The 24,903-nt window shown below is 44.6% G+C and overlaps 3 protein-coding genes across 16 annotated transcripts; 1 reads left to right on the top strand and 2 right to left on the bottom strand.

Annotated features, from left to right (window-relative positions):
• Positions 1-2,859: 2,859 nt before the first annotated feature.
• On the top strand, positions 2,860-13,818 carry LOC100124089 (aquaporin AQPAn.G). Of its 10 annotated transcripts, none has more exons than XR_004345091.1 (7): positions 2,860-3,222; positions 9,968-10,115; positions 10,181-10,438; positions 10,512-10,796; positions 11,450-11,656; positions 11,860-11,942; positions 12,232-13,548. XR_004345091.1 is itself a non-coding variant. In XM_032601176.1 (6 exons), exons 3-6 carry the CDS (start codon positions 10,181-10,183, stop codon positions 12,268-12,270), a joined length of 789 nt encoding a protein of 262 aa, XP_032457067.1. In that variant the 5' UTR covers positions 2,860-3,222; positions 9,968-10,115; the 3' UTR covers positions 12,271-13,818. The 10 variants fall into 10 exon arrangements, 6 of the variants coding, with proteins under 6 accessions (XP_032457067.1, XP_032457068.1, XP_031787719.1 ...); XR_004345092.1 differs by having other exon boundaries at positions 3,059-3,222; positions 10,015-10,115; XM_032601176.1 differs by lacking the exon at positions 11,860-11,942 and having other exon boundaries at positions 12,232-13,818.
• On the bottom strand, positions 13,616-20,077 carry LOC107981198. Of its 2 annotated transcripts, none has more exons than XM_031931853.1 (5): positions 19,525-20,077; positions 18,593-18,866; positions 16,484-18,504; positions 15,674-16,396; positions 13,616-15,420 (listed from the first exon to the last, which is right to left on the bottom strand). In XM_031931853.1, the coding sequence occupies exons 1-5, from the start codon at positions 19,675-19,677 to the stop codon at positions 15,046-15,048; spliced, it is 3,546 nt and encodes a 1,181-aa protein (XP_031787713.1). In that variant the 5' UTR covers positions 19,678-20,077; the 3' UTR covers positions 13,616-15,045. The 2 variants fall into 2 exon arrangements, with proteins under 2 accessions (XP_031787713.1, XP_031787714.1); XM_031931854.1 differs by having other exon boundaries at positions 15,674-16,384.
• Positions 20,078-20,281: 204 nt separating this feature from the next.
• On the bottom strand, positions 20,282-24,496 carry LOC100124084 (N-acetylneuraminate lyase-like). 4 transcript variants are annotated; one of them, XM_032601174.1, is made up of 15 exons: positions 24,413-24,496; positions 24,114-24,320; positions 23,898-24,043; positions 23,661-23,829; positions 23,396-23,541; positions 23,134-23,305; positions 22,868-23,034; positions 22,273-22,637; positions 22,131-22,195; positions 21,984-22,060; positions 21,423-21,568; positions 21,156-21,324; positions 20,936-21,081; positions 20,692-20,869; positions 20,282-20,603 (listed from the first exon to the last, which is right to left on the bottom strand). In XM_032601174.1, the coding sequence occupies exons 8-15, from the start codon at positions 22,276-22,278 to the stop codon at positions 20,458-20,460; spliced, it is 933 nt and encodes a 310-aa protein (XP_032457065.1). In that variant the 5' UTR covers positions 22,279-22,637; positions 22,868-23,034; positions 23,134-23,305; positions 23,396-23,541; positions 23,661-23,829; positions 23,898-24,043; positions 24,114-24,320; positions 24,413-24,496; the 3' UTR covers positions 20,282-20,457. The 4 variants fall into 4 exon arrangements, with proteins under 4 accessions (XP_032457065.1, XP_032457064.1, XP_016841820.1 ...); XM_032601173.1 differs by having other exon boundaries at positions 22,273-23,034; XM_016986331.3 differs by having other exon boundaries at positions 24,114-24,473.
• Positions 24,497-24,903: the final 407 nt, after the last annotated feature.

Below are 24,903 nucleotides of genomic sequence, written 5' to 3'. Positions count from 1 at the left end.
GAAGCGTATAACGTCAGATGAAGATATAATTCACGGAAATAAATCGACGTAATGAAATCACCGAGTGTATCATAAGTGCATCCGACATTCGGAATAATTGTTTCCATCATCTTAGCGATTTTCCTATCCGCAAAAACTTACACTAACAATAACAAATCTCGTTCCATCGGTGCATACCACTTCAACACATACACACATCGTAAAGGGTTCCCTCTACAGGTCGCCCTATATGCGTCGCGGTATACACGTGTGCATCATCAGTGCACACCATATACCTGCAGCAGCAGAGCATTCGTTCTCCTGACTCACGAGGGCCTTAACGGTTCTCAACCGGTTCTTTTTGCGAGCAGCATTGTGCAACAGGAGACACGCTCGTCGCGGCGAGCAAGAGAGAGAGAGAGAGAGAGAGAGAGAGAGAGAGAGAGAGAGAGAGAGAGAGAGAGAGAGAGAGACGCTACGCCTGAGAAACGCTCCCCGGAATATACCTACCTGGACTGCTTGTTCCGCTGCATGTTCGTGGCTGGGTATAAACACGGGAGTTGGATCGCCAGAGATAGGAGAGATGTGCAAGGCTTCGTGGAAGCCGAGGCAGTTAGCGAGATCCTTTTTGTTGTTGTTGTACGCGCATAGGTCAGCTATTATAATATTGCGATGCTACACGTGCGGAGGCATGCTCGTGTGCGAACAGTTTGGGGAATAACGGATATATTGTTATACACATATCGTTCGATATTCCGCAACTTCTGGCGGCGATCGGCTAATGCTAGGAGATTACGGAGAAATTTGCGCGACTCTTGCCAAAAAATAATAAAATCCCGCGAGATGTGTGCTAATCTTGGGCGAATTTCTCTGTAAATCCAAATACCATCTACTTATCCTCTCAACGCGTTCATCAAAGGAACCCACGCGTCATCATCACCTCCGCAACGATAATCTCCCCGATAAACTCCCCGCAGCGGTATAATTCTCACACGGCATTATTCCTATATAACGAAACCGCTAAATCGCGCAGTAGGCGTTTTCTTCTCTCTGCGCTGAAAAGTGACAGTCGCCTCTCCGCGCATGCATGTGTGTGCAGTGCGGCATAAAGTGCGCGCGGCGCGTGACGCGTATTAATTACGTGGCTGCTGCAGTTTATACGACTATCTTGATGCGCTTCCAGACCTACATTATACACGCTAATGCCCGCTATTACTCGCCGACATAATGTTTGGAGAAGTCTAATTGACGCTGATGCTATACGTCGAGGGTTGCTTATTTCTTTTGTGTATTATACTCTGACATTCGTTCTAAATTTTGCGGAATTTTTGAACGAGCGCGCGGCAACCGAGTGTTTTCGTGCTTTTCGCCCCCTTTCTCTCGCGCGCGTGGCTGGGAAAGCTATAATTGCGCGGCTGCTATTTTTGATGTATTATAATGCCGCCGTGTGTGTGCAGCTTCGTCGGCTTGCGGGCGACTCTTGTGTGTTATATTTCGCGGGTATTATACGACGCGAGGGCATGTGTAGTCGGGGAGCGTTTGAGATTAGGAATTGGAAGATTTTAGCGCAAACTTGATGATTGTAGGCGTGAGCGAAGTTTTCATTCATGAGAACGCTTTAAAGTGTGCGCGACCTGTTGAGTCTATTAGGCACGCGCGCTTAGGATATCGCTTTTGATTTGCGAAATCGTCTTGGGTAACTTGGAGAATTATCACTGCGATTGCGATTCGTTGGAGTAGCTTAAGGAATTCTTCGCAGTGAAAAATTGAAATGATCTATTATTTTTTATGACAATAATTAGTAGGCAACGTGCACGTAAGAAAAGAGATTAGATTAGAGAAGATAAGATTGAACCATTTCTAACTCCTGATGCATTTATTATATTAGCGAACTAAAACAGACGAAAAAATGGCGCGCGATGATACCTATGCATGTAATGACTCATTGTCAGAAATCCCCCTAATCTGCTGGAGCGCGCAGACGCCAGTGTCAGGCGTTATGTGCGGCGGAGAGGCGAGTACGAATCGAGAGCTGTAAGCGCCTGAAAGTAGAATAAGCGTTATTTCAACCGAATAAAAATATTCAGTCATGCGATCGATCCTTCTTACGTGTACGTCACTACCTACAGCGCATCGACGCTGATGGAAAAGCTCGAGAGCCCATGATGGCAGCGGAGAAGAAAATATGGCACTACGGAATGAAGATATTCGATATGGAGAACGGACGGATTTGCCTGTACAGCGGGAGTGAAACGGTCCCTTTCAGGCGTCCTGATGGTACCCTGAAGTACGGCGCGTGGGTTGATTGCGTTAATGTGTCGGATTTGTAGATCTGATGATAAGGTTTGGCGTTGAAAGAAAAGAAAATTCTGTGATAATCGTAACCATCGAACAAAAACAGTGACGAAATACAGTATTTTGTACGTATATTTAAAAAAAAATCGTGGCTTATTCATTTTTTCAACAAGGAAGAACGATCGCTTTCAAAAATCGCTCCACCTTCAATTCCCGCTTTGAATTAGATAGTAAAAATCCAGCGCGTATACAAGTGTCGCGCTCTCGCAGTAGAAACAGGCGACTATGACAAGTCCCGTTCTTACACACGCTGAATTTCTTTCACGTTATTCAATCGAGCCTTATCCAAACAAACTAGTGCTGCTTTCTTCCATATTCACAATAAATCCGCGGCCCCTCTCTGAGTCTATATATACAATTTCCGCAACTAATTCCCTAATGAATTTCCAATCACGCGCAAACATCCTCTCGCCGCAGCAGCTCGTTACTCCGTTCGCACAAGCGCATCGCGTATATAGAGCACTCCTAGCCTTCGCGGAAAAACGGCCCTCGCTCACCTGCGCGCCCTGGCTACACGGCCAGAGCGCACTGCAGCCGCGCGCATCAAGGAAGTCAGCTAAGCGCGACGACGACGTCGGCGGCTCTTCTTCTACTTCTTCTTCTCTCGCGCCGCGCAACAGCTACGCGGAGCGAGGAGGAGAGAGAGAGAGAGAGAGAGAGAGAGAGAGAGAGAGAGAGAGAGAGAGAGAGAGAGAGAGAGGTACACCTATATGAGATTGCCAGACGCTATAGCGGGGCTCAGTTCGAGAAGAGAGCTAGGCTGCTGCGGTGTGTTCAGTTGCTGCTACCCTTGCGCGCGCGTGAAGTTCCAGTGCGACCGGTGGTTTCCTTTTATTATTCTTCTCTTCGAATTTCGAGTCGACTCGAGCTTCTCCCGCTCCTGGCACTGTGAGTTTATTTTTTCATTTTACGCTTTTTTCCCGTTTACGAGCGCGAGAGAGCTTATCTTTTTCGAGTTGTTCGATGTTATTTGCGGTGATATGCGTGTGTGTGTGTGTGGATGATATACTTTATGGCTTTACTTCGAGAAACGGTGACAGCTAGTGTCGCGCGCGATAAGTACGATCTAATTCTGGCCTGGACACGTTACTGTCTTGTTAGAGCTAATTTGAGTCTCGACTGTTATACTGATATATTATAGCAGTCCGCGAGTGACAGCGCACGCATTATCCAACGAAATGTAATTATTACAGACGCGGCGCGCTGTTATTCAAAACCGTAAAAAAGTTTGCGACTACATTTTTTCATTTTACTACTACCGCGCGCGTCGGTGAATGAAGAGTATATAGCATCCCTGCGAAAAAAACTGACGTTTACGATGCAAAAAAAGAATTTTAATGGGGGCTCTGAAATTGCTACACACAATCCGGTGAACCATACACATCTGATGCGGCGTTCGAAAAGTGCAGACCTTCATGTGCTTTTTTTCGCGTCTCTCTGACGAAGCTTACGTAAATTTAGACACCTCCGAGTTTGTATACAATCTGTCGTCGCGCGAAAAAAGTCGGTTACACATCGTAACAACAAACATTGGGATCGGCCCGCATCGTTGCAGTGTGTATCAATAGCACGTGATTCATAAATATGGAAGCTTGATAGAAAGCGAGACACAACAAGATTTTTTTTTGCCATTGCCAAACTTTCCAATAACGTTATGATTTCGGAATAAAAATATACTGAATTACGATCAAATTAAATATATACCTATATATATACTTATAGGCTCAGGTGCTTATCGGAGATAATTTTCGCGCAGCATCATCGCGGCCGAGATAAATTTCTACGTGGAATCGCGCAAAGCTCGTAAAAAGCCCAGAGCGCGGCCGGCACATTACGGTTATTAGAACCGCGAGAACGAGGTGGGGCCTTTGTCGTTTTTCTATATAAAGAGCAGTACAGCAGATATGATTATACGCACGTGCGATGGGCTCGTCGCGCGAGAGGGTGAAGAATTTTTACGACAGATCGTTATTCTCCAGCAGAGAATGTGGAACTCGGTCGAGAGAGGTGGAGTAATCAATTGGACGATCGACTGTATACTCTTTCTCGGGAGTAGCTTTAATTTAGCCTTATATTGAAGGTGCCATTGTTAATCGTCAACTTTTTCTTCTTCGCTCTCGTTTACGACTTTGCTACTTTTTATCGTGACGACACGTATGACTGCAGTATAACTGGATAATGCGAATCGAGTATATACAGTGAAGCGATTTACCGAGAAATCGGAAAACTCATTAAAGATAATCGCTCATCCAACGATGATGACGATACAAGAGAGTGAATCGCTTTGTGCACAGCTGCAGGTACATCGGAAAACTCGTTATCCATTTAGTTTCGGAGCTGCTGTGCTGTTATACACACTCGCGTATAGCCTTGGATTAGAGCGAATCACCCGCATGTATGCAGGATGAAAACACTGGCAGCTAACAATAGCCGGTGCTTTGCGTGCGACAATCTCAATTTCGACTCGTATACTTCGATCAACGCGACAATCGGCGTGTAATACGACAAAAACCGATTGTTCACACACATCCCCGAAATTCTCCGACGATACACCCGCAGTGCATACAGCTATAAAGTGCCATTATATAAGCGTCGTTTTCCGAGGACTCGGGGCGGCAGAGAGCAGCTTCTCGCGTTGCAGCACACAGTGGAGCTATATAGCTACGCGCGCGAGCGAAACTATATTCGGAAAAGTCGCGCGTCGCGTGAGGAGAGCCGCTTTTCCTTCTCGCTCGGACAAATCGCGAAAGCGCCGCCGCGCGAGTTTGCTCTAGTTGGCGATTGTATACGTTTTTCCGTGTACAGATGTCTCTTTGGCTGTGGATATATAAGTAATCTATAGGTATGGATGATGATCCACTAAGGAAGGACGAGGAGTTTACGAGCGGAAAAATTTGCGCGAGTTGCTGGAAAACGTATAATGAGAGGCAATACCGATCTTCCGTCTCGCTCTGTAAAGCGAGCGTCGTGAAGTATAAATCGGCTATACAAAGCGAATACTTACGATCCGACCGGGATGAAGTTACGTATAGGCTATATCTATACAGCGAGGGACGGATGAATGACTAGGAACATTTCGCGAGGTGTACGTATGATAGCGACTCGTATTCTCTGATGTACAGTTCTTATCTGTGACGCGTAATTAATGAGAGAAATCACGGGAGTTTTCGAGGCTACGGTGTTTTTCGCTGAGCGAATTTTCCAACTCGAAAGCGGATGAAGCTTCTCATGCGTTATACCGATCGTAAAAAGATCGGTATGCGTTCGAGAGGCTTCGTGTACACCGCCCTAATGAATCTCGGACTCTATAAGCTACATACAAAAGATTTGATCTACGCACATAACACACCCAAGAAAACTAATTTAATACGCAGAGCCTCGGAGGATACCGATACCCCATAACCGTTTAATCAACCGGTTATAACTTCAAACGCTTCCAAAAGCATAAGTATACATCTCTCAGCGCTTAATTGCCGATCGATCTCTCTCCGGAAGCCGTGTGCTGCAAAAGGACACTCGATGAAAAATTATATACACCGAGAGATGAATCTCCGCGTCGATGATTGATCCACGCCGATCATCGTCCGTATAAAAGCTGCGCGAGGGGACTCGCGGCGGAAAAAGTGGAACGCGAGCCGATCTACCGGTTTTCCACGGCGAGTATACGCACGCGCTCTCCCTAATCGGACAGAACATCGTTTATACTTACACAGTATACCTCTCTCTCTCTCTCTCTCTCTCTCTCTCTCTCTCTCTCTCTCTCTCTCTCTCTCTCTCTCTTACCTGAAAAGTAGAACGAAAGGCCTGTACCGGTTGCGGGCCTACGATCGCGGTTGGAGATATCGCCATATGCGGATTATTTAGGGGAGGATCGTATAAATATTCGAAGCCACGCGTTTGCCGTCTATATAGCGGTACGAAGCGCGCGAGGTATTCGGGGAAGTGTATACGGATGAAGTGGTCGGCTTTACAAGTTCTCTCTGCTAAGTATAATCCGATACGATCTCGGCTGTATCGACACGGTATGTGCTGGCTTGGATTTTATGCGATTCGCAGTGTGGCGCTCGTTATAACGGAAGTCGGTTTTGTATTTATGGTGTGTGTAGGATATATTAACGCTATGAAGTCGTGCCCGTTCAGTTTTTTTCGCTATGAAATACACGTGAAAAATCTCAGCACTCGGCGGCGTGTGTATGTAGCCCGTTTTGGCAAGAGTGCGCGAGCTGATTATCAATTAATCTCAAACTACGCGGGCTGCCTTTTGGAATACCAATCGCATACAGGCAGCAACTTTTTTTTTCGTCGAGTTTTTCACGATTTCTCGGATATGATTATTGTATCGAGTATATAGCATTAACAATTTTCGCTGTCGTGTATTACCGACGAGGGTATAGTCCTTCGGATATTTTCCAGCTTACGCGGAATTAAAAATTGCCACTGACGGATATCTAGAGGCCGAGCCCGCACGAGAATAGATTCGTCATTCACCGCGTGTGCGATTGTTCAGGCTCATTATGAATCAATACACAGCGGCGGCGCCAGCGATCGGATATGCCGATTTCAAATTACACTCGTGTCTCGCACACACAGTCTGACGATACAAACGAGCGATGATACTTTTTACAAGTCACGCAAGGATTCGCTGGAATTTTCAACGCTCGTTTATACGTAAACCTATACGGTTATACGCACACGTGTGCATCAGGTGTAGAGAGCTTGCAAGCAGAGGCAATTTCGGGCTGTACACGGGTGATAAAGTCGCGTCGCTGCATATTACAACACTAATCGCCCCAGTTCTCTTCCTATCATTATGCAAATGTTTTCTTTGTTACGCGCCGCCAGAAGAATCTCGATCCCCTTACACTTGAACGATTACGCGTTATTATTAGCTATAACCTGGGTATTAGGTGATTTCCATTTAATCACGTGCGCCTATACGTGGAAAAAACTGATTCGTAAAAATCGCGCACAATACCAACTATAATGTCTTTCGAACGACGTTTACTCAAAGAAATCGGCGCCAAGCGCGACATATTATCTTTGGCCTCGATCCGTTCGATCCAACGCTTATGCCTGCCAACTACCGCGCGAGCTTCTCAATCGTCGACTTGCAAAATATCCCAAAGCCTTCATTAAGAGCTTTACACCCGACCAACGAAAATCCCAGCCACACACACACACACATACACGATACAACATATAGCTTCTATTGGCAAGTGCAGCTAACCGCGGAATTCAGAGAGTTCACGCTTTGATTTGCGGATCACACCGCATAGTCGGTATACAGGCAGATGGATGACCGATGAAAATTAGCCACCCACGCGATATGCGCAACGGTCATTTAGCGGTTCCCGCGTCTCTACACACACGTACGTATATGTGTACTTATACATCTATACACGAGCCACTGCAGAGAGAAGCGGCGGCTTGGGCTAGTGAATTTAGATCGAGGACAGAAGAGAGAGAGAGAGAGAGAGAGAGAGAGAGAGAGAGAGAGAGAGAGAGAGAGAGAGAGAGAGACGTCGCTCGACACGAAACCAAGATGCGAGAGCTACTCCAAGTGTATACACGAGAATGGATATACCCACCAACTGTTTGTCGCGGGGGAGTCTCACGACGAAATTCAATCCTCGATGTTGTCTTTTTGCGTGTACGAGTCGATGGATGCTTACGCTCGCTCATGCGGTTTACGCGCGTTTCATTTGCGGTTTGTTATGCGATGACTATATTCCCCTCTTGTGTGTATGTATTATGGCGAACCGCGGGTAATTTGAATGCGGTATGTGTAGCGGTCGGAGGAGGAGGAGAGTATATTACCGCCGAGAGAGAGAGAGAGAGAGAGAGAGAGAGAGAGAGAGAGAGAGAGAGAGAGAGAGAGAGAGAGAGAGAGAGAGAGAGAACAGTTAGGGGACGATTACGCTCTTTTTTTCTTCTTCTCCGAAAAGTTCGCCGCGGGAAGATTGTATGCACGTTTTAGTGCCTAACGGTAGCTTTCTGCTTTCGCGAAGAGAGAGAGAGAGAGAGAGAGAGAGAGAGAGAGAGAGAGAGAGAGAGAACTCGCAATTAAACGCGGATCCCCGCATTTCACTCAGCTCGTTTTTACCGCCCGAGTGTACGTCGTTTCGCGTACGCGAAGGAACAAATCGAGCGGAAAAAAAAAAACGACGAAATCAAGCCGCAGGTTATATCGTTGCGTAAAAAGAGCAAAGAAAGCGCTTTTATATTTAAACGGCTGTGATAAAGTCGCGCGCGTGTCGCGCGATGCTTCGCGGCGGCGCATATCCTCCTTTGGGCCAATTGAGCGGAATTACTTAATTGACGAGAGGCTGTTACACGATATTATGTACTGACGCCCAATCTGCCTACGCATGACTCCGTTTCTGGATTCTCTCACGATTTTTCTCGATACATAACGGCGAACATTTCATGTTGACATTCCTATACGCATAATTATATGCCCAAACAAACAATGAATCGCGGGTTGCACGAGAGATAGATTTTTTTGGGACTTTTAAAAAACAGTCAGGGACGCGAAATGCCGAAGTGGCCCCGAGTGATGTCACGCGTGTGTGTTTTCAGGCGAGTTTGAAGTGCTTTCGAACACTTCGATCAATTTCGAACGTACGACACTCATAAAACTAAAACCTCTATCCTACAATCCTACCGCGCCGTACGTCTTTGTAAACAAACACAAAAATGTTTGTGTGCTCTTATCTTTAGCATAGTCATCTCCCGCAGTTTGCCCACTTCGTTAAAGCCTATCCTCCGGATTTTTCCGTATTTTGCAAACAACGATCATACACCGTATCCTACCACTGTAAATGTTCCGAAAATCGAGGCTGTATAGACTGCATAACAGCACTAGCGTCAGCCCATTAGCTACTAACATTCGCTCAATGTTTATGCAGGGCACGTATAATTCTAACGACTGCCGTCTGATAACGCTTCAAACGTATCATCGTCGCTTAGTATAGCTGTATGCTCTGAGCGTCACATGCACAGACTCATGGCAGATGTGATAACCAGGTGTTTCCAACTCGCGAAAAACAACGGAGAAAAAAACGTATAACTGTGTCACGGATAATACTCACGCGAGACAGTTAAAATAGAAAGACAGCTGAGGAGATCGGTTTGGAATCGATACGATCGGAATGCGATCGTTGCTCCCGTTTTTTTCCAAGACTATATAGATGTATTAGTGGTAGGAAATTTTGGCTGTTTAGTTTGTACCGGGGGCGAAAAATCGATTGGTCATGCAAATTAAAATGATTTCGATGTACTCCAACAAATCCTAGGCTACTTGTTTGATGTCTTATCGATTTTTTTTTATCGTCGAGCGGAACGAATCTTGAGTGTTTAGCGAGGAACCTCGAAAATATTGTATGTACCGAGGAGATAAAAGTCATTTGTTCGTATCGTGATATTCGTGTTGTACGCGTAGATGCACTCGGTATAGATCATTAAGCGTAAGGTGGATTTTGATTTATATTCATTAAAGTAGTTTAATTACGTGTAAATTCGATTAAATCAAACGATCGCTTAATTGGCCATTAGATAAAAGTTCCCCAAAAACACAATTCAGCACTTAATTACTTTAAATTGGGGACAAACTATACGTGTGATAACTTTCTAGGTTTATCATACTTTGCTATACAGTTCTTTAACTCATCAAAACTGTAGCTCAAACACATACCAGAAAACGCATAAGTAACGTCAGTTGACTCAACTGAAGCTGCCAGTCATCGAGCACAGACGTAAACACACAAATAACCTTTACAAGTGTAAGCCATAAATTAAAAAACAGAAATAATACAAGAAAAAAATATCAAACCTCACCTCGTTTCAGATGGCAAGCCTTCGGAATATCCTGGGAGCGCAGGAGCTCACGGACAAGAAGTCCAATCTGTACCGCGCCCTCGTAGCCGAATTCCTGGGCACGATGTTGCTGAACTTCTTCGGCTGCGGTTCGGCCATCACCGGTGACACTCTCGCCATCAGCTTCTCCTTCGGCCTGACCGTCGCCGCGGTCATCCAAGCCATCGGACACGTTTCCGGCGGACACGTCAACCCGGCCGTCACTTTCGGCATGCTTGCTATCGGGAAGGTAAATACTATACTTGGAGGTTATGTTGCGCAACAAAGCCTATAAAAAACCGCACTCCTTTCGATACCTATAGATTCCGGTGATCCGTGGACTGCTGTACGTGATATCCCAGTGTTGCGGGGCGATCGCGGGCTCAGCGGTGTTGCGAGCGCTGACCAGTCCGGAGAAGGAAATGGTGCTCGGCGCTGTGGCGCTGAAGAACGGCACCGATGGCGCCAAGGGTATGGGCGTCGAGTTCTTCCTCGCGTTCATACTCGTCCTCGTAGTCTGCGGTGCCTGTGATCCTGGCAAACCGGAAGCTAAGCCACTGGCGCCGCTGATTATTGGCCTCGCCGTCACCGTTGGACACATCGTTGGTGTAAGTTTAATTTTCAGCTCTTTTTTTCGCTTTGGTATAAGGGCACACTAGCGCCAAACGGCTACGTGCTAATGGAACGAGGTGGCGAAAATTGGAACGTTTTATGGGATTTAAAGGTCTTGCCAACATAAGGCGATGATACATCAAAGCTCGAAAGCGACGTATATCATAAATATTGTTCTTGTTGTTGCTGGTTTATTGCAGCTTTAGATTTAAAAGTATGCGATCCTGTCTAGCTCTGCAGGTTTTTTTAAAACTAAGTATTTTTACCTCGTAACAATAAGTATTTGTTTTTAATATTATTTTTAAACAATACTTATTGCTTTCTATACACGTGCTTAACCATTAATCTCTCGATACACAGTCCGTGAAACTATGTCTCATCAGTCGTAAAGCCATCTGCAATATTTGGAAAGATTCCAATTATTAATCTCGCGCATAAATTCCACTGTAGATCCGCAAATAAAATTATCAGAAATTCGTCGGCGTACCGATTCGACACACTAATATAAGTACTCGGTATTACACAAAGCTATGAATAAAATCACTTGCGTCACGAATGCGGTTCCACGAAAAAGTTTATACCTCAAAAAGTAACGCATATATCTATAAATAATAAATCTCAAGCTCGCCGTCTTCTCGAAATTCACCAGATCGAGCGAACGAGCACCGGCATGAACCCAGCACGAGCACTGGGCAGTGCGGTCGTCGTTGGCGAGTTCCCCGACCACTGGCTCTACTGGGTAGGCCCAATCCTGGGAGGCGCCGCTGGTGCCCTTATCTACACGCATGTGATTGGCGCTGCCAAAGAGCCCGAATTGCCCAGATCGTACACGACCGTCGCTACCGAGGAGAAAGAGGTAAGCTGATTCACCATATCTCTTGGTAGCAGTTAAAAATAAATTTATAAAGTAGAAATAATTTTTTTACTGCTTTCGTGGATATTTTCAAGTATCGCTGTGGGCGTTTACTAGATCAAGCTTTTTCCCGTTGGCTTATCATCAATTTTATGGTCTATTAATAACTGTTGATTGACATTCATTCGATTCATATGAAATTTCAGAGACATTAAGAGGATAAAGATGCGTGTATTGTTAAGGAAATTAACGAATTTGCAAAGCTACACTTTTCGTGAAAAATATCTAAGTAAGATAAGTGCCACTACATATCTAAGAGTATTTGTACACACGTAGTTTACACATTTCGCACATTCTCGTAGAAAAGTCTTCGACGGCATGTCACAGCTTTTTACGCTACAATTTGGGTCGGAAAAACAATTTTTCTAAGTTTGCTTGAATATAGCGTCTAAGATTAATTATGAATTACATGTATCAGCACTCGTCATTGATTTTTTTATATTGAAAAAAGAAAAAATTATACAACAAAAAAAAGTCTCTGACAGAACTGAACGAGCGTTATTATGTCTGCCCCACAGCGGTTCGAGTACATAGACAGTGGACGGGGCGGCCTGTAGAAAATATAGAAAGAAGCGCACTCGCTCGCGCGCCCCCAAGAGCGAGAAAGAGATCACTGATCGAGGATCGTATGTCCGTTATTTTGCAGCTCCACCGGCTCACCAGGAAGGGAGCTCAGCCCGCTTGACCTGCGCCGCTACAGCAGTCGCCAGCATCCTTTCCTTAACGCTCGCAAAAACAGGCGCAGCTGCATGTGCACGTGCCCGAGCCTGTGCGCTGTTCCTTTGTACTTTGCCTCTCTTTTCTCTCTTCCTCGATTCTTCTCTTATCTCGAACACGATCGGCGCGCGACGACTTCGTGATGCAGCTTTGCTGTGGTTTATACAAAGTGCCTCTATGAGAGTCTTGAGCATCACCGCGGGAAAGTCGCCGAGTTGGATTTGCGCATTCGGTTCTCTTGATTTTTCTAGCCTGAGAATTCATACTAAATGAAAATGCCAGTTCTTCTATACAGGGGCAAACTTTACGAACGCACACAACGACGAGCTTTGGTCATTGCCTTTTTCGTTTGCATTTAAAAAATTCGGATTCGTGTCTCTTACAACTGTATACAGAAATACCTTCGTTTCCTTGTAAAATGTGAAACTCCGTAACAGAAACTACATTGCTTCGCTTTATTATTTTATTAAGAGACTAAGATTTATATGTTTTTTATATAGCTTGCCGACGTTTATTTTATTTAGAACGATTTGCGAGTATTTTTATGTGTATGCCAATCTTATTCGAATTTCATTGTTACAATAGAAAAAAAAACTGTAATTACTAATGAAAGCAGTTGATAAAAATCATCGAAATCTTTTATTTTGTTGCGCCAAGTTCAAGATGCAAGATTCAAATCGGTTCATTATTTTACACGATACCTATAAATGTTGAATATAGTAAGATCTATATGATTAATTTAGCATTAAGCTCACTCGTAAATAGAGTAGATACTAATGTACGAAATATACTTATTTATTATCTTTCATAATGTTTAATTTGAATGTGCGCTTTCGGAGAGTTATGTGTTGAGAGCAAATTTTATTTTTTTTATAGTTGCTGTCAAAGTATAAGAATTATTCTTTTATAATAAATTTCATATATTTTGCATAAGATACATTTTTTTTTTTAAATTACAAAGTCCATTCTGTATTTTGTAAAAACTCATATAAATTAGATTGTACCTGACTATGTAAAATGGATAACTGCAAGCAATCCATTCTGATCAACGAAACAAACATTGATTTCACTGTTACGTTTATACAAACTAATAAATTTATATACGAAAAAATTAAAAATCATAATTGCTTGAATCCTGTGTACCTCTGAATAAGAAGCAGATGAGAGGATAATAAAAACGCAAGATTTTCCGTACGTACACACCACACTTTGTATTTAATACAGAGTTTGTTAACGTAATAGCGATGGTTCACCGTTTTTGTAAAATATTTTCTTACACCATGTTACACGAAAATTGGTCATCGAAAAGAGACTGCATTACAATGTACATGTTTAATTTTACTTTGTTATGTATTAAACAAAATAAAATTATGTTTTGATTTTCGACAGCAAATCGCTTTTATAACTCGTAGAGTAATTGTAAATATGAAATAAAAATGGACTCTTTTCGATCACCACATAAATCTACACAATTTGCCAGTACTTCTTTAGTTGAAGAAGTATCTTGTTTCGATCTTTCGACTCCGCAAGAAGACTCTTCATATAAACGAACATTACATTTTTTATATCGGCACCTTTCCTCTACTTTTTACTAAAGTAGCAAATAAAAAAAATCTACTTTTTGAAACATACAGCTGCACTGACATCGTTAGAATGGTGATATTTGAGATAAGTATATCTTAGTTGCATAAATGTATAATGTGTTTTCAGAAACCTATTTTACTGCAGATCGCAAAAAGAAACTCGATTTAACGATTGCGTGTACTTGTTCCCGAATGTTTTCTTATTTTTTACATTGTCACCTCAAGCGTACATAAATATTTTTTTAAATCTGATCTGTAGTCATATAAGTTTGGCTTCTCTCCTATTATTTTGTTTGCAAATTAAGTTTAAATGTGCTTACGATTACAATAGTCGATAAAAGTTACTATAAAATTCATTCTGTAAGGAATGGTCAGATATTTACAAAGTTTTGCTGGTACAATCGTCCTAAATTCTCCATCAACTCGACCTATCGCAAATACGTGTAAGCTTCCTTTAATCATATAAAATAGTATGAAATAGATTTGATATAGAATAAATGGAAAAAATTCTATATTCAGTGACAAAATAGTCAGATATAGCAATGATTGACAGTAACCAGTTGATCAATAGCCACCAGTATGCCTATAACAGTATTTAAATGTATATAATATATACTTCAGATCGCGATGCGAGAGCCTTTGGCAAGCAGACTTAATTAAAGAATTCACAGAGGAATAAGAAAAAAACAATGCCACGTAAAGATCAACAAGTTATTAAGACGGTCGCGAGTTCTCACGAGGAGAAAAGTATGTTCATCGACGAAATTACATTTTTACAATTTATTTTCAATTGCTGCTTTACGATTTTAAAAACTAACACCAAATTATCTTTGGTGAGATGATTATTTTATCGTCGCTAATGTACTTTTCAACTGTAACGTATCAAAATAACTGTTCTTAAAAAACCGCTAAGTAGCTGCTCGGCGGTTGGAACGACTCGCGCACCAGAATTTCGTCAATATTCGACATCATGGAGCTCACAGTTCAATAAGTATTTTACAAAATTATCTATCGATCGTCAACATTTTCTCGCTAACCTTCCATTTGTGAAAGTTTGTCCTCTAAACTGTCTCTGCTATCGGTGGTTTCGTTCAAATTGATCGTTTCGTTGTTCGCAGACAGTTCAATGACCGATTCGTCGAGATTTGGCTGCTCCTGGATGCTTTTACCGTCTACTTCCATTACCGTTTCGGACGTCTCGAACATGTCATTCGACTCTGTAAGCGAGGGCAATTCTTCTTGACAATCCTCTGTTGTACTTTCGATTGTCGTTGTGCCGTCCTCTGCGACTTGTATTTGGTTGTTTTCAGAAGAGCTCTGTACCTCAAGATTCATACCTTCTTCCTCAGATTGAGTTATGACTATCTGCACCGCATGATTTTGATCGAGATCGCCTCCGACTTCAACCTAAGATATCAGTAATTTAAGGTTTAATTGAAGGTTTAATTTGGAGTTTATTTTCGTGTTTATTTGAGTTTAAAAGCAAAAGCAACAAAGAGCATTTGAAAGCACAAACTATAGAAATAGAAACAATTTTTATCACATGCATTACTTTTAAGAGTACATAGTGTAACATACTTGGAGGAGTTATAAAATTTGAGAACGAATACATAATCCTAGCAAAAACATTTTGGGTTTTATTTCGGTGTTAATTGTTCACCTGTTCCTGATTATGTTCCTCGACCTCGCTACTGACAACAACCTCCTGTTCCATGGGTTCTTCTTCTGTCATCGTCGTTGTGGTCGGTGCAGCTTCTTCTTCTTGTACGCTTGCAGCGATTTCAGCCACCTCGTCGTAATTCTTTTCCGCCTCCGACATTTCGTTTACAGAAGACGTGATCTGCGTAAGATTGCTGAGCACGTTTTCTTGCATCTTTACGACGCTATCTGTCGAGTCGAGAATGCTGCATAGTTCGCGACTCATTTCGTCAACGTCGGCCGCATTATCTTCCGGCTTGATGATAATAATTTTGGCGTCCTCTATCGCTCTCGTGGGACTGCTGGATGCAGCGGCCTCGGAGTGGTCCATCTCGTAGGTGGTCGAGGCCTGTGATAGCTCTTCTTCTTTGAGTCCCTCGGCAGTAATTACCATGCCAGATTGTTGCACTGTTGTATCATCTTTGTCCTTTGAGCTTATGACAGTGTCATCAGCGTACTCGCGTTCTTCGTCGTATATGCTCTGCTTTCTCTTGACGAAGACTCTTTTAAGTGGAAGCTGCTGTTCATCCTCTGACTCATCATGGCGTTCCGGCATCATGTCGTCTGCCTCGTATTCTTGCTGCTTTCGCGCTTGCAGTTCTTCGATTTTCAGTCGTTGTTGCTCGACTCGTTTTTCGAGCTGTTCAAGCTTCTCCTTGGTGGCACGGTCCTCCTGTAGGGTTACCTAATTAGATCACGTAAGATTGTGTGAAAAAAGCATTAGTTTATTTGCAGTTAGTTAAGAGAAAAGCGACAGTCAAATAAAATGTACCTGTTTCTGCTGCGGGTGATGCTCTACCCTGTGCACCGTCGTAACTGGTTTGGGAGTCGTAACGATGCTACTAGCTTTAGAGATATCTTCACCACATTCGGCCATTCTTATGATGCTCTTGGCGTCGGCGGACTGCAACATTGCCTCTATATTTTGACCCTTGTCCAGCGGTTTCTTCACAACCACGCGTTTAACTACGTTACCGGTTGGCAGCTTCGCAAGCTCGGCCGGATCAATGATCGTGCCATCTGGATTCATAATAACTTCGCGAGTCGTGTCGCCCTGGCGAATGATCCTGCGAACGATTACTCGCTTCGTTACTTTTGGGCCAGATGTCGAGGGTGTCGTCGATGAAGCCTGTGCCTGAGAGGCAGCCACAGCTTCTTGAACAAGTTCTTTAACCGGCGTTGACACAGCATCGCTAGCGCTTCCTGCTGGCTTTCTGACGACAATCCTCTTAATTACCTTTACGGTATTGACGTTCTTCGGGCTAGCCGAGGCAATGGGTGTATCGAGCTTTTCCTCTTTAATTATGCTTGGGAGAGGTTGAGAGGCCTGACGTGTAACAGTCTGCGTCGTCTCTTTGACCTGCTCACCGGCTTGATGTTTAAGCGGTATTTTGTGCTCTTTGAATACAGAGGCAACGATCTTCTGCACTTGAGCTTCGGTCTCATCGTGTCTGCCAGTTTTCTGCACGGGGGCTGGCTCATCGTGTTTGATCTGCTTGGAATTGGCGACTTGAGGACTAGCCACGACCTTTTTCGTCTCCTGAGGAGACTGCTGTTCACCTCTGCGTTGTATCGGCATGAGAGTTTTGATAGTCTTTTTGACAACGCCGTCTTTTCCTCTAATATAGACAACCTCTTCTTTATCCATCTGTTCCTCCTCACTTTCGATCTTGGCAGCGGCCAAAGTCTTGGATGGCGAAGGTTTCTGCAACTTCTTAGCAGCATAGTGGTAGGAAGACGGTGGCTCGTAGTCGTCATCGCCGTCTGAGTACTGGTCTTCTTCCTCCTCCTCCTCCTCGCTCTCGGTCTCGGCGAGCTTAGCTTCCTTGTTGTCAGGTGGCAGACCATCCGGACCCATCTTTTCGCCGGCTTCGATATGCTGTTTGATGTGCGTGACATAGTCGGCCCTGTTGCGGCAAGATTCATTGCAGACGTCACAGGTAAGCCCCATGCCGACTCGCTTGGTGGTGTGCGTCAACTGATGCACTTCGAGACTCTCCTTGCGTTTGAAGGCCTTACCGCACTCCTCGCACTGGTGGCGCTTCTCGACCGAATGGCTGCGCATGTGGCGCGTCAGATGATGCGACAGTAGGAACGTACGTGGACAGAGCTTGCACATGTAAGGACGGTGGCCCGCGTGAGTGGTCAGATGTCGAGCGAGTTTAGTGCTCGTGCGGAAGGCCTCCTTGCAGTAGTCACAGACGAAGGATTTGTCTTCGTTGTGCAGCATCTCGTGTCTCTCAAGACCTTGCTTGTAATTGAAGCGCTTGTTGCAGATATTGCATTGATAGGGCTTCACGGCCTTATGCACGGCCTCCTCGTGCTTTTCGAGTTCCTCGGGTGTCAAGAATTCGCGGTCGCAGTTTGGACAACCGTATCTCAGCTCCTCCTGGTGCATCTTGAGGTGACGCTGCAGCATACTACCTCGGGCAAACTGCTTGGGGCAGAAGTCGCAGGAATAGGGCTTCTCCTCCGAGTGAGTGGTCATATGCTTGTTCAGGTCATACTTGGAGAAGAACATGCGGTCGCATTCAGTGCACTTGTAGTTTCGATCGCGATGAGCCCGTTGTATGTGGATCTGGAGTGACTGTTGCAGAGGGAAGGTGCGGTCGCACTGGTTGCACGCGTGCACGCGGATTTCACCTGGTTCGAGCTTCGCGTCTTCCTTTCCTTCAATCGCCTCCTGCTCACCATCGGTGCCCTGGTCCTGTTCTTCTTCTTCGTACAATTCGCGGCGCTGTTCCTCCTTCTCGCGTTGCTGCTTCTCTGAGCGCGTTTCAGTTTGTCGCTGACCTGGTGAATTTATGATTGAGAAATTAGTATTTGTGTTATAATGAAACAAATAGAAGTGTTTTTCCAAATTTCAAGGAATCACGCATACCTTGGTGAACTGGTTGACGTTCCCTATCACCATTGTCAAGTCGAGGTTTCTTTGCTTGTTCGTTGGTCTGTTTGGCATCCAAATTTCTCTTGTTACTTTGTTCGGATGGATCATTTACATTTATAGTCATTGGTCTTGGAAGAACTCCTGAAATAGGATAGGCACGCAGGGCTTCGTCTGCCTTCTTGCACTGCTGCTTGAATTTGTAACACCGATCCAGATTGAAACGGCAAGTTGAGCAAATCATTTGTGGCATTCCATCCGCAGAGTACACCTGAAGCATGAAAATATTTAAGTGTCTTTTTCAAAATGATTAATCAACAAAAAAAAACTGTCTTGCTCGCGAGGTAAGAAAGAACACAGTCGATATTTAGCTCAACAGGTACGACAGATGCCTTCCTTATAGCAAGTGTTATTGACTTTGCTATTTTCTTCTCATATTCTCTTGTTCATAAATACTTGAAAAAACAGTTAACCGACACATTACCATCTGTGTAAGAGTCCATAAATTTTGGAGCAAATGTGAAATTCTCAAAAGTAAAACTAGTCGGTCTGACAAAATTGTTAAGAAGCTAACTTATCCGTGTAGGATCAGAGAAAAATGCATATATAAAATTGACACTTTATGCCATTACATGCATCTCTGCGTGTCATTGAACCTAGCATCAAATTTCAAATCTAAGTTAGACAGACCGGAGAAAATCTATGCACATATCCCCTAATAGTCTAATCACCAAGACAACATGTAGCAAGAGCATCTCTCCGAAACCCATAGAGGAGTAAAAAAACTCACAGCTGCATTAGCTTTCAAGTCGCGCGAATATAGAGAATAAAAACTGAGCAAGGCACGAGACGACGACGACGACGGCGACAAGGACCAGTGCAACAGAGAAGAGAGAAAGCGGCCTTCATCGCATTGTAAGAGTGTTTACCTCGATGGAGACGCAGGACATGATTTGCAGGGAGAGCGGCACCTGGAAGGGCCGGCTGAGCTCCCGGTCGTAGATGAAGTTGAGCGGCTCGTTCTCCGTCAGGCAGAACCTGCAGATGCGCCTGGAGCGCAACGGCGCCGGTCTGTTCTCCATGTTTGCGACCACCGCCTCCTTTCCTGTCGGGAGAGGAAGACTCGAGAGAGAAAGAGCGCGAGCGAGGGGATGCGCTTGTCGGCAAAGATGGAGGCGCCCGGGTAGTCGCCGACGACGACGACGACGCGTCCCCCGGATGACAAACGTGTGAGTGTGTGGTTGTGTGTGTGTGAGTCCGGCGGTCTCTCACGCACTCTCTCTCAGACTCTCCGTGGCTTGATGTACCGCCGCGCGGAGATCGACGATGGCTGTAGGTACACTTTTAGCGGCGACACGACGACACGGCGCGCGACTGCAGCGATACGTTGCGGACTGAGCGCGTCGCTTCGATGATGATGCTGCCTGGTTGGCTTCTTCCCGATCGGACCCACGCCTAGAACTGCAATGGAACGTGCTGCGCGAGTATAGCGGCTCCCATGGTAAGCGTCACTTAGTGGCGCTGGCTGTCGCTCTTGCGCCTGCGGGAGAGGTCGCTTTAACGATCCGGGGTTCGAGGACGCCACCGCGAGATGGCGCGATGCCACACGAGGACCGCGGATTCGCGGATGTGACGAGGCCGTGGACGCGATGGGAGATGCGTGGCGGGAATATTTAAAAAGACGAGTTTGGATACGTACTGTTTTTACGAGATACGCTTTGTTATATGGGTACATCGTACAGGAATTGACGCATTGATTGTACAGGAATTCAGTCTTTCGTGCGCGCGTATGGAAATGTTGCTTACACCAGTATTTTTACTTTAAAATATAATTATAAATATATGGCACGATGTAAAAGGGTTTATGAGACCATCAGATGTTTGGACAACAAGACTATCTGAGCCTCGTCTTCCGGAGTGTCGAAAGTGCGCAGGGGCTTCCTCGTCGGTCCGACGTTGATCGGCGCCGTGAGAGACGTCACGTACTTCATAGGTGCCATCGCCACACCTGCAAAAGTATATAATTAAAAAAAAAAATTAGCTTAACTCCGTCGTTTGCGCAGAATCGAAAATACACGTCGTGTACATAGACTCACCGTTATTTATATCGGCTATCTGGTCTATGGCGTGGGCCAACTGGGTCTGGTACACTTGAGCGTCGGAGAAGAAACCGGTCTCGGCTAGGCGAACGATTTTCTTCACCAAATCCGGAGCAACGTTCATGCTCGTCGGCATGAACGTGTCTATGCCGATGGATATGCTGGCAGGTAGAATCTGCAACGATCATTCATCGTCATGCACTATTTTTTTTTTCGCGAATCTTTAATACACGTCACTCACGTAGTTGTTGGCCAAGATAATCTTGAATCTATTGGCGGCAGCGCGAAGCGCCTTATAACAGGCGTCTAAATCGGCAACGGCAAACTTGACACCGCCCAGGCTGGGAATCTTGTTGTCGACCTTTTTGAAAAATTCAGCCATGTTCACTGAACAAAAAAAAATACATTTTTAAATTTACCATACAAAATACTCGCCTCTATTTCAAGAAGTGCCAACTTACGATTCACGCCAGTGGCGTCGGGCGAGTGATAGTAGAAAAGCGGTATTTCCGGAGCTGCTTCGCCGACTTCCTTCAAGTAATCAATCAGCTCTTCCACAGTCTTTGGCTTGTAGTACAGCTCCGGGAGACAGAGTATGGAATTCGCGCGTATATTCTGCGCGTGACTAGCCTGCGGTGTAAACACGCGAATTTTATTTTGGGCCGCTCAAAGGAGTGTAGTTCAAATATTTAGAGATAAAGGCTACAAAGTGTAGCACCGATTCTTACGAGTTTCTTGACATCTTGTAGATTCGTGCCGCCGACTTGGACCATGAGATGTTGCTTGGTTTCCTTCACAGCTTCGGACCAGGCCTCGGCTACCTGGATTCTCTCTTCGGTCGACATTGCCATTCCTTCGCCGTAGGTTCCGTTGACTGGGGACAGTTGTTTGGAGAGAGTTTTTACGCTTTATCCGTACGCGTCTTTCTTTTTGCTAATCGCGGCGGTTTTTTGAAATACGAGAATGTGCGCAGTATACTTAATCAAGAGATAGACCGGTGTGTTATAATATAGGCACTGAAGGGGATATCAAGTGCACCTCTATCAATGTAGGAGGTAATAGCCGTGGTAAAAGTTTTTTTTTACTTTTTTACTTTGAATTGTTGGATAAGAATAAATCTGAAGAGATTTTCAAGTTCTGAGAATAATTGTTGAAAAACGCTCCTGCCAGACCCCCTCTCAGTGTCTGCACTATAATATAGACAAATCACTCGCGAGATAAGGAATGCGACGATTGCAAGCTAAATGTGATAAATGAAATATGATTATAATTATAACTTAGAAACATACTTAAAACGGCGCCGAACTCTTTTATTTGAAAATACTTGGCATACTGAGGGATCACTTCCAAATTGAGGCTTCGCACACTGTTAATAGCAAAGAAAATCGTTAATTGCACAGTAAATAAACAGAATAATAATCCGTATCATCAATTACCTGTCATGTCTGAACGGCGTGAAAGCCGTGGCGATGATGCCTTTGAAGTTGAATTTTGCAGCCGCCTAGAAAACAATAATTAAATCGTTAATACTCGATTCTCTACATACGTCTATAAACCACTGCGAATAAATAAGCTTACCGTCATGTTTGCAGTCGCTTCTACACTCGACTCGCGGTGCTGTTGCTGTTACGAACTCGCTTCAAAGAGGCACCTATACTGCGCGCATCGCATTAGACGTATTCGCTACGTTGATACCGCGTTCGCTCATGTGCGAGAAGTGCGCAGCGTTTTTTAATCAATACCATGATATGGATATCCTTATCTTGCGAGTACATACTTGCCTATTCTTACGCTTCGCGATGCTTACGGTAGAGGTCGCTTTAAGCCCGCGAAAAATGAACGTTCGAACGCGTACTTCGATTTAGGAAGCTTGGAATGTTTACATTTTATCGATGACGATGAAATCAAAATTTTGCTGTATTATACCGAGGAGATCGGAACACCTGAAATAAGTTTGACAAGTCGCTTATAATTACGTCATCAACGCAATACTCATCGGTCCAAGGTGCAACACTTTCCCGTCAACAAAGCTCCTGTATACAGCAATAATCTTATCGACAGTTCTTCGATAAGATATATCCTGTACACTGCACCGAACCAGTTACCAATATCAAAGAGAATGGGCTACAAACAAAATACTATTAAGCAACATACTATAAAAATAATTTATTACGCAACGATAAATATAGTTCCTTAGCTCCTAGATTATGTCCTTCAGCACGTGGCGAAGTTTGCGCTGGTCGTTCTCGTTGTCCAGCGAAGGCAGTGGCGTCCGGGACGGTCCAACCTCGATGGGACTCAAATGAGACATCGCAGCCTTCATACTCGCCACCGGGTGACCTGCAACGAAGAAGACGTTTGTCAAAAAAATGTTTTCTTCCTCTTTTCGCTCGTAAAAATGCAACGGCGAAACAATGGGTTGCGCGAATAGAGAGTTACCTAATTGAGAAAGGCTTTCGAAGGCTCGCAGCAGTTTCTCCTGCTTGCTTTTTGCCGATGAGTAGTCCTCTTCCTTGCTGTACCTGATTATGTCGCGGACGAGCTCCGGAAAGAGATTCGCGGTGCTCGGCATGAATGAGTCCATTCCCACGGCGCTGCCTGCCGGTATCAGCTGTCAAGCAATCCCGAGTTGTGTTTATCGCGATTTGCGCAAAAAAAAGAGAGCTGAGACGTACCTTGTTCAAAAAAAGAAATATTATACCTGATTGCTGCCGAGGAAGACGGTGTACCGGCCGTCTTCGACGCGCAGTGCCCGAGAACCTTCCTCGAGATCCGTACTGGTGAACTTGATGCCGACGAGGGTTGGGATCCGATCCCTCACGCTTTCCAGGAACTGGCCCATGTGTACTGAAAATCGGTTACATATAATACACAACTTTCACAGCCTATATCGTCGCAAGCTCAGGCATCATTATCAGCTGCATAACACTGATGTAACGAAAGCAATAATATCAAAATCGGCTCACTCGAGACTCTGGACATGTTGGGGAAGTGATAGTACAGCAGGGGCGTCTCGGGAGCAGCTTCACCGACGGCCTGCAGGTACTCGACCAACTGTTCGACGTTGCTGGGCTTGTAGTACAGCTCGGGCAGACAGAGGATGGCGTCGACGTTCAAGCTCTGCGCGTGACTCGCCTGAAATTTCCCGTCAGCCCCGTGTATATGTATGAACGATCGAAGATTCACTAATTCGCTGTACGTACGAGTTCCTTGACATCGGCCAGAGGCGCGCCGCCGACTTGGAGCACCATGTGCTGGTCGTGACTTTTGGTAGCCTCGGACCAGGCCTCGGCGATCTCCTTGCGCTCGTTCACCGACATCGTCATACCCTCGCCGGTAGTGCCGTTAACTGGAAGAGATTTTTTATGCAGATTTTTAAATCAAAATCGGTAGGGATGTTTTTTAACGATTATACGTACCGAGCACACCCGGCATATTCTTGGACCTGAGGTAGTCCGAGTAGCGGGGGATGAGGTAGGCATTGATGACTCTTTCGCTTTAACAGAGAAGATTTTGGTTTTAAAACGCGCTACTCCATCAATCGTTATTGTTTCATTACACCTGTTAGCTTTGAACGGAGTAAACACCGGGACGATCAGTCCCTTGTACGAGTATCTTATAGCTGACTGTACACATGGAAAAACACACAATAAACAAAATCAATAATGTACAGAAAACAGTGTAAATTTGACACATAATGGTCTAGCACTACTACTACCGTCATATTCCCGTGAACAAAAAAAAAAAAAAAACGACCGGTCCGTGCGAAAGGTAAAGATCGACTGCGACACTCGTCTGAAGCATGTACGATCATCGCGAGTATATAAACATTCTACTTAATAAACTTCGCGAGTATTGCAGACACGCGTATGCACACATGTGTACACGTACACAGGCCGCCGCCGATGACGATATAATATAGAGTAGACGCTGCCGCGCGATAAGGCTCCACACTGCGGCTGTACTTTTTTTGTTTTCCCAAATATTCCATCGCACGCGTGTAAGTCTTATTCGTACGCGCGAATCCGCAATAGGTGAAATAAATATTGGTCTGATCTCGAATTATTTCTCGGCTATGCTTGCACAACGTTTCATAATTCTTTTGCGCTTATGATGGAAATAATCGCTCCTATAATGACACGTGCGAGAGTGAGAGAGCCGAGGTGTTATAATGGATTTTGAAAATCGGATTTTCGCAAGATGCACACT

Source organism: Nasonia vitripennis, chromosome 5 (assembly GCF_009193385.2).
Source record: "Nasonia vitripennis strain AsymCx chromosome 5, Nvit_psr_1.1, whole genome shotgun sequence".
NCBI classification, from domain to species: domain Eukaryota; kingdom Metazoa; phylum Arthropoda; class Insecta; order Hymenoptera; family Pteromalidae; genus Nasonia; species Nasonia vitripennis.
This window is presented reverse-complemented; position numbering and strand designations above follow the sequence as displayed.

Bases quoted from the DNA above. Each gene is read 5' to 3' on its own strand.
- LOC100124084 (XM_032601173.1), bottom strand. The intron at 22,061-22,130 runs GTAATTGATGAT...TGCTATTAACAG, and splicing joins ACGCCGTTCAGACATGACAG to TGTGCGAAGCCTCAATTTGG. The intron at 20,604-20,691 runs GTGAGTCTATGT...ATACTTTTGCAG, and splicing joins GATAGCCGATATAAATAACG to GTGTGGCGATGGCACCTATG.
- LOC107981198 (XM_031931853.1), bottom strand. From the start codon at position 19,677: ATGGAGAACAGACCGGCGCCGTTGCGCTCCAGGCGCATCTGCAGGTTC. The intron at 18,867-19,524 runs GTAAACACTCTT...TTCATGCTTCAG, and splicing joins TGTCCTGCGTCTCCATCGAG to GTGTACTCTGCGGATGGAAT. The intron at 18,505-18,592 runs GTATGCGTGATT...TAAATTCACCAG, and splicing joins ACGTCAACCAGTTCACCAAG to GTCAGCGACAAACTGAAACG.
- LOC100124089 (XM_032601176.1), top strand. From the start codon at position 10,181: ATGGCAAGCCTTCGGAATATCCTGGGAGCGCAGGAGCTCACGGACAAG. The intron at 10,439-10,511 runs GTAAATACTATA...CGATACCTATAG, and splicing joins GCATGCTTGCTATCGGGAAG to ATTCCGGTGATCCGTGGACT. The intron at 10,797-11,449 runs GTAAGTTTAATT...GAAATTCACCAG, and splicing joins CCGTTGGACACATCGTTGGT to ATCGAGCGAACGAGCACCGG.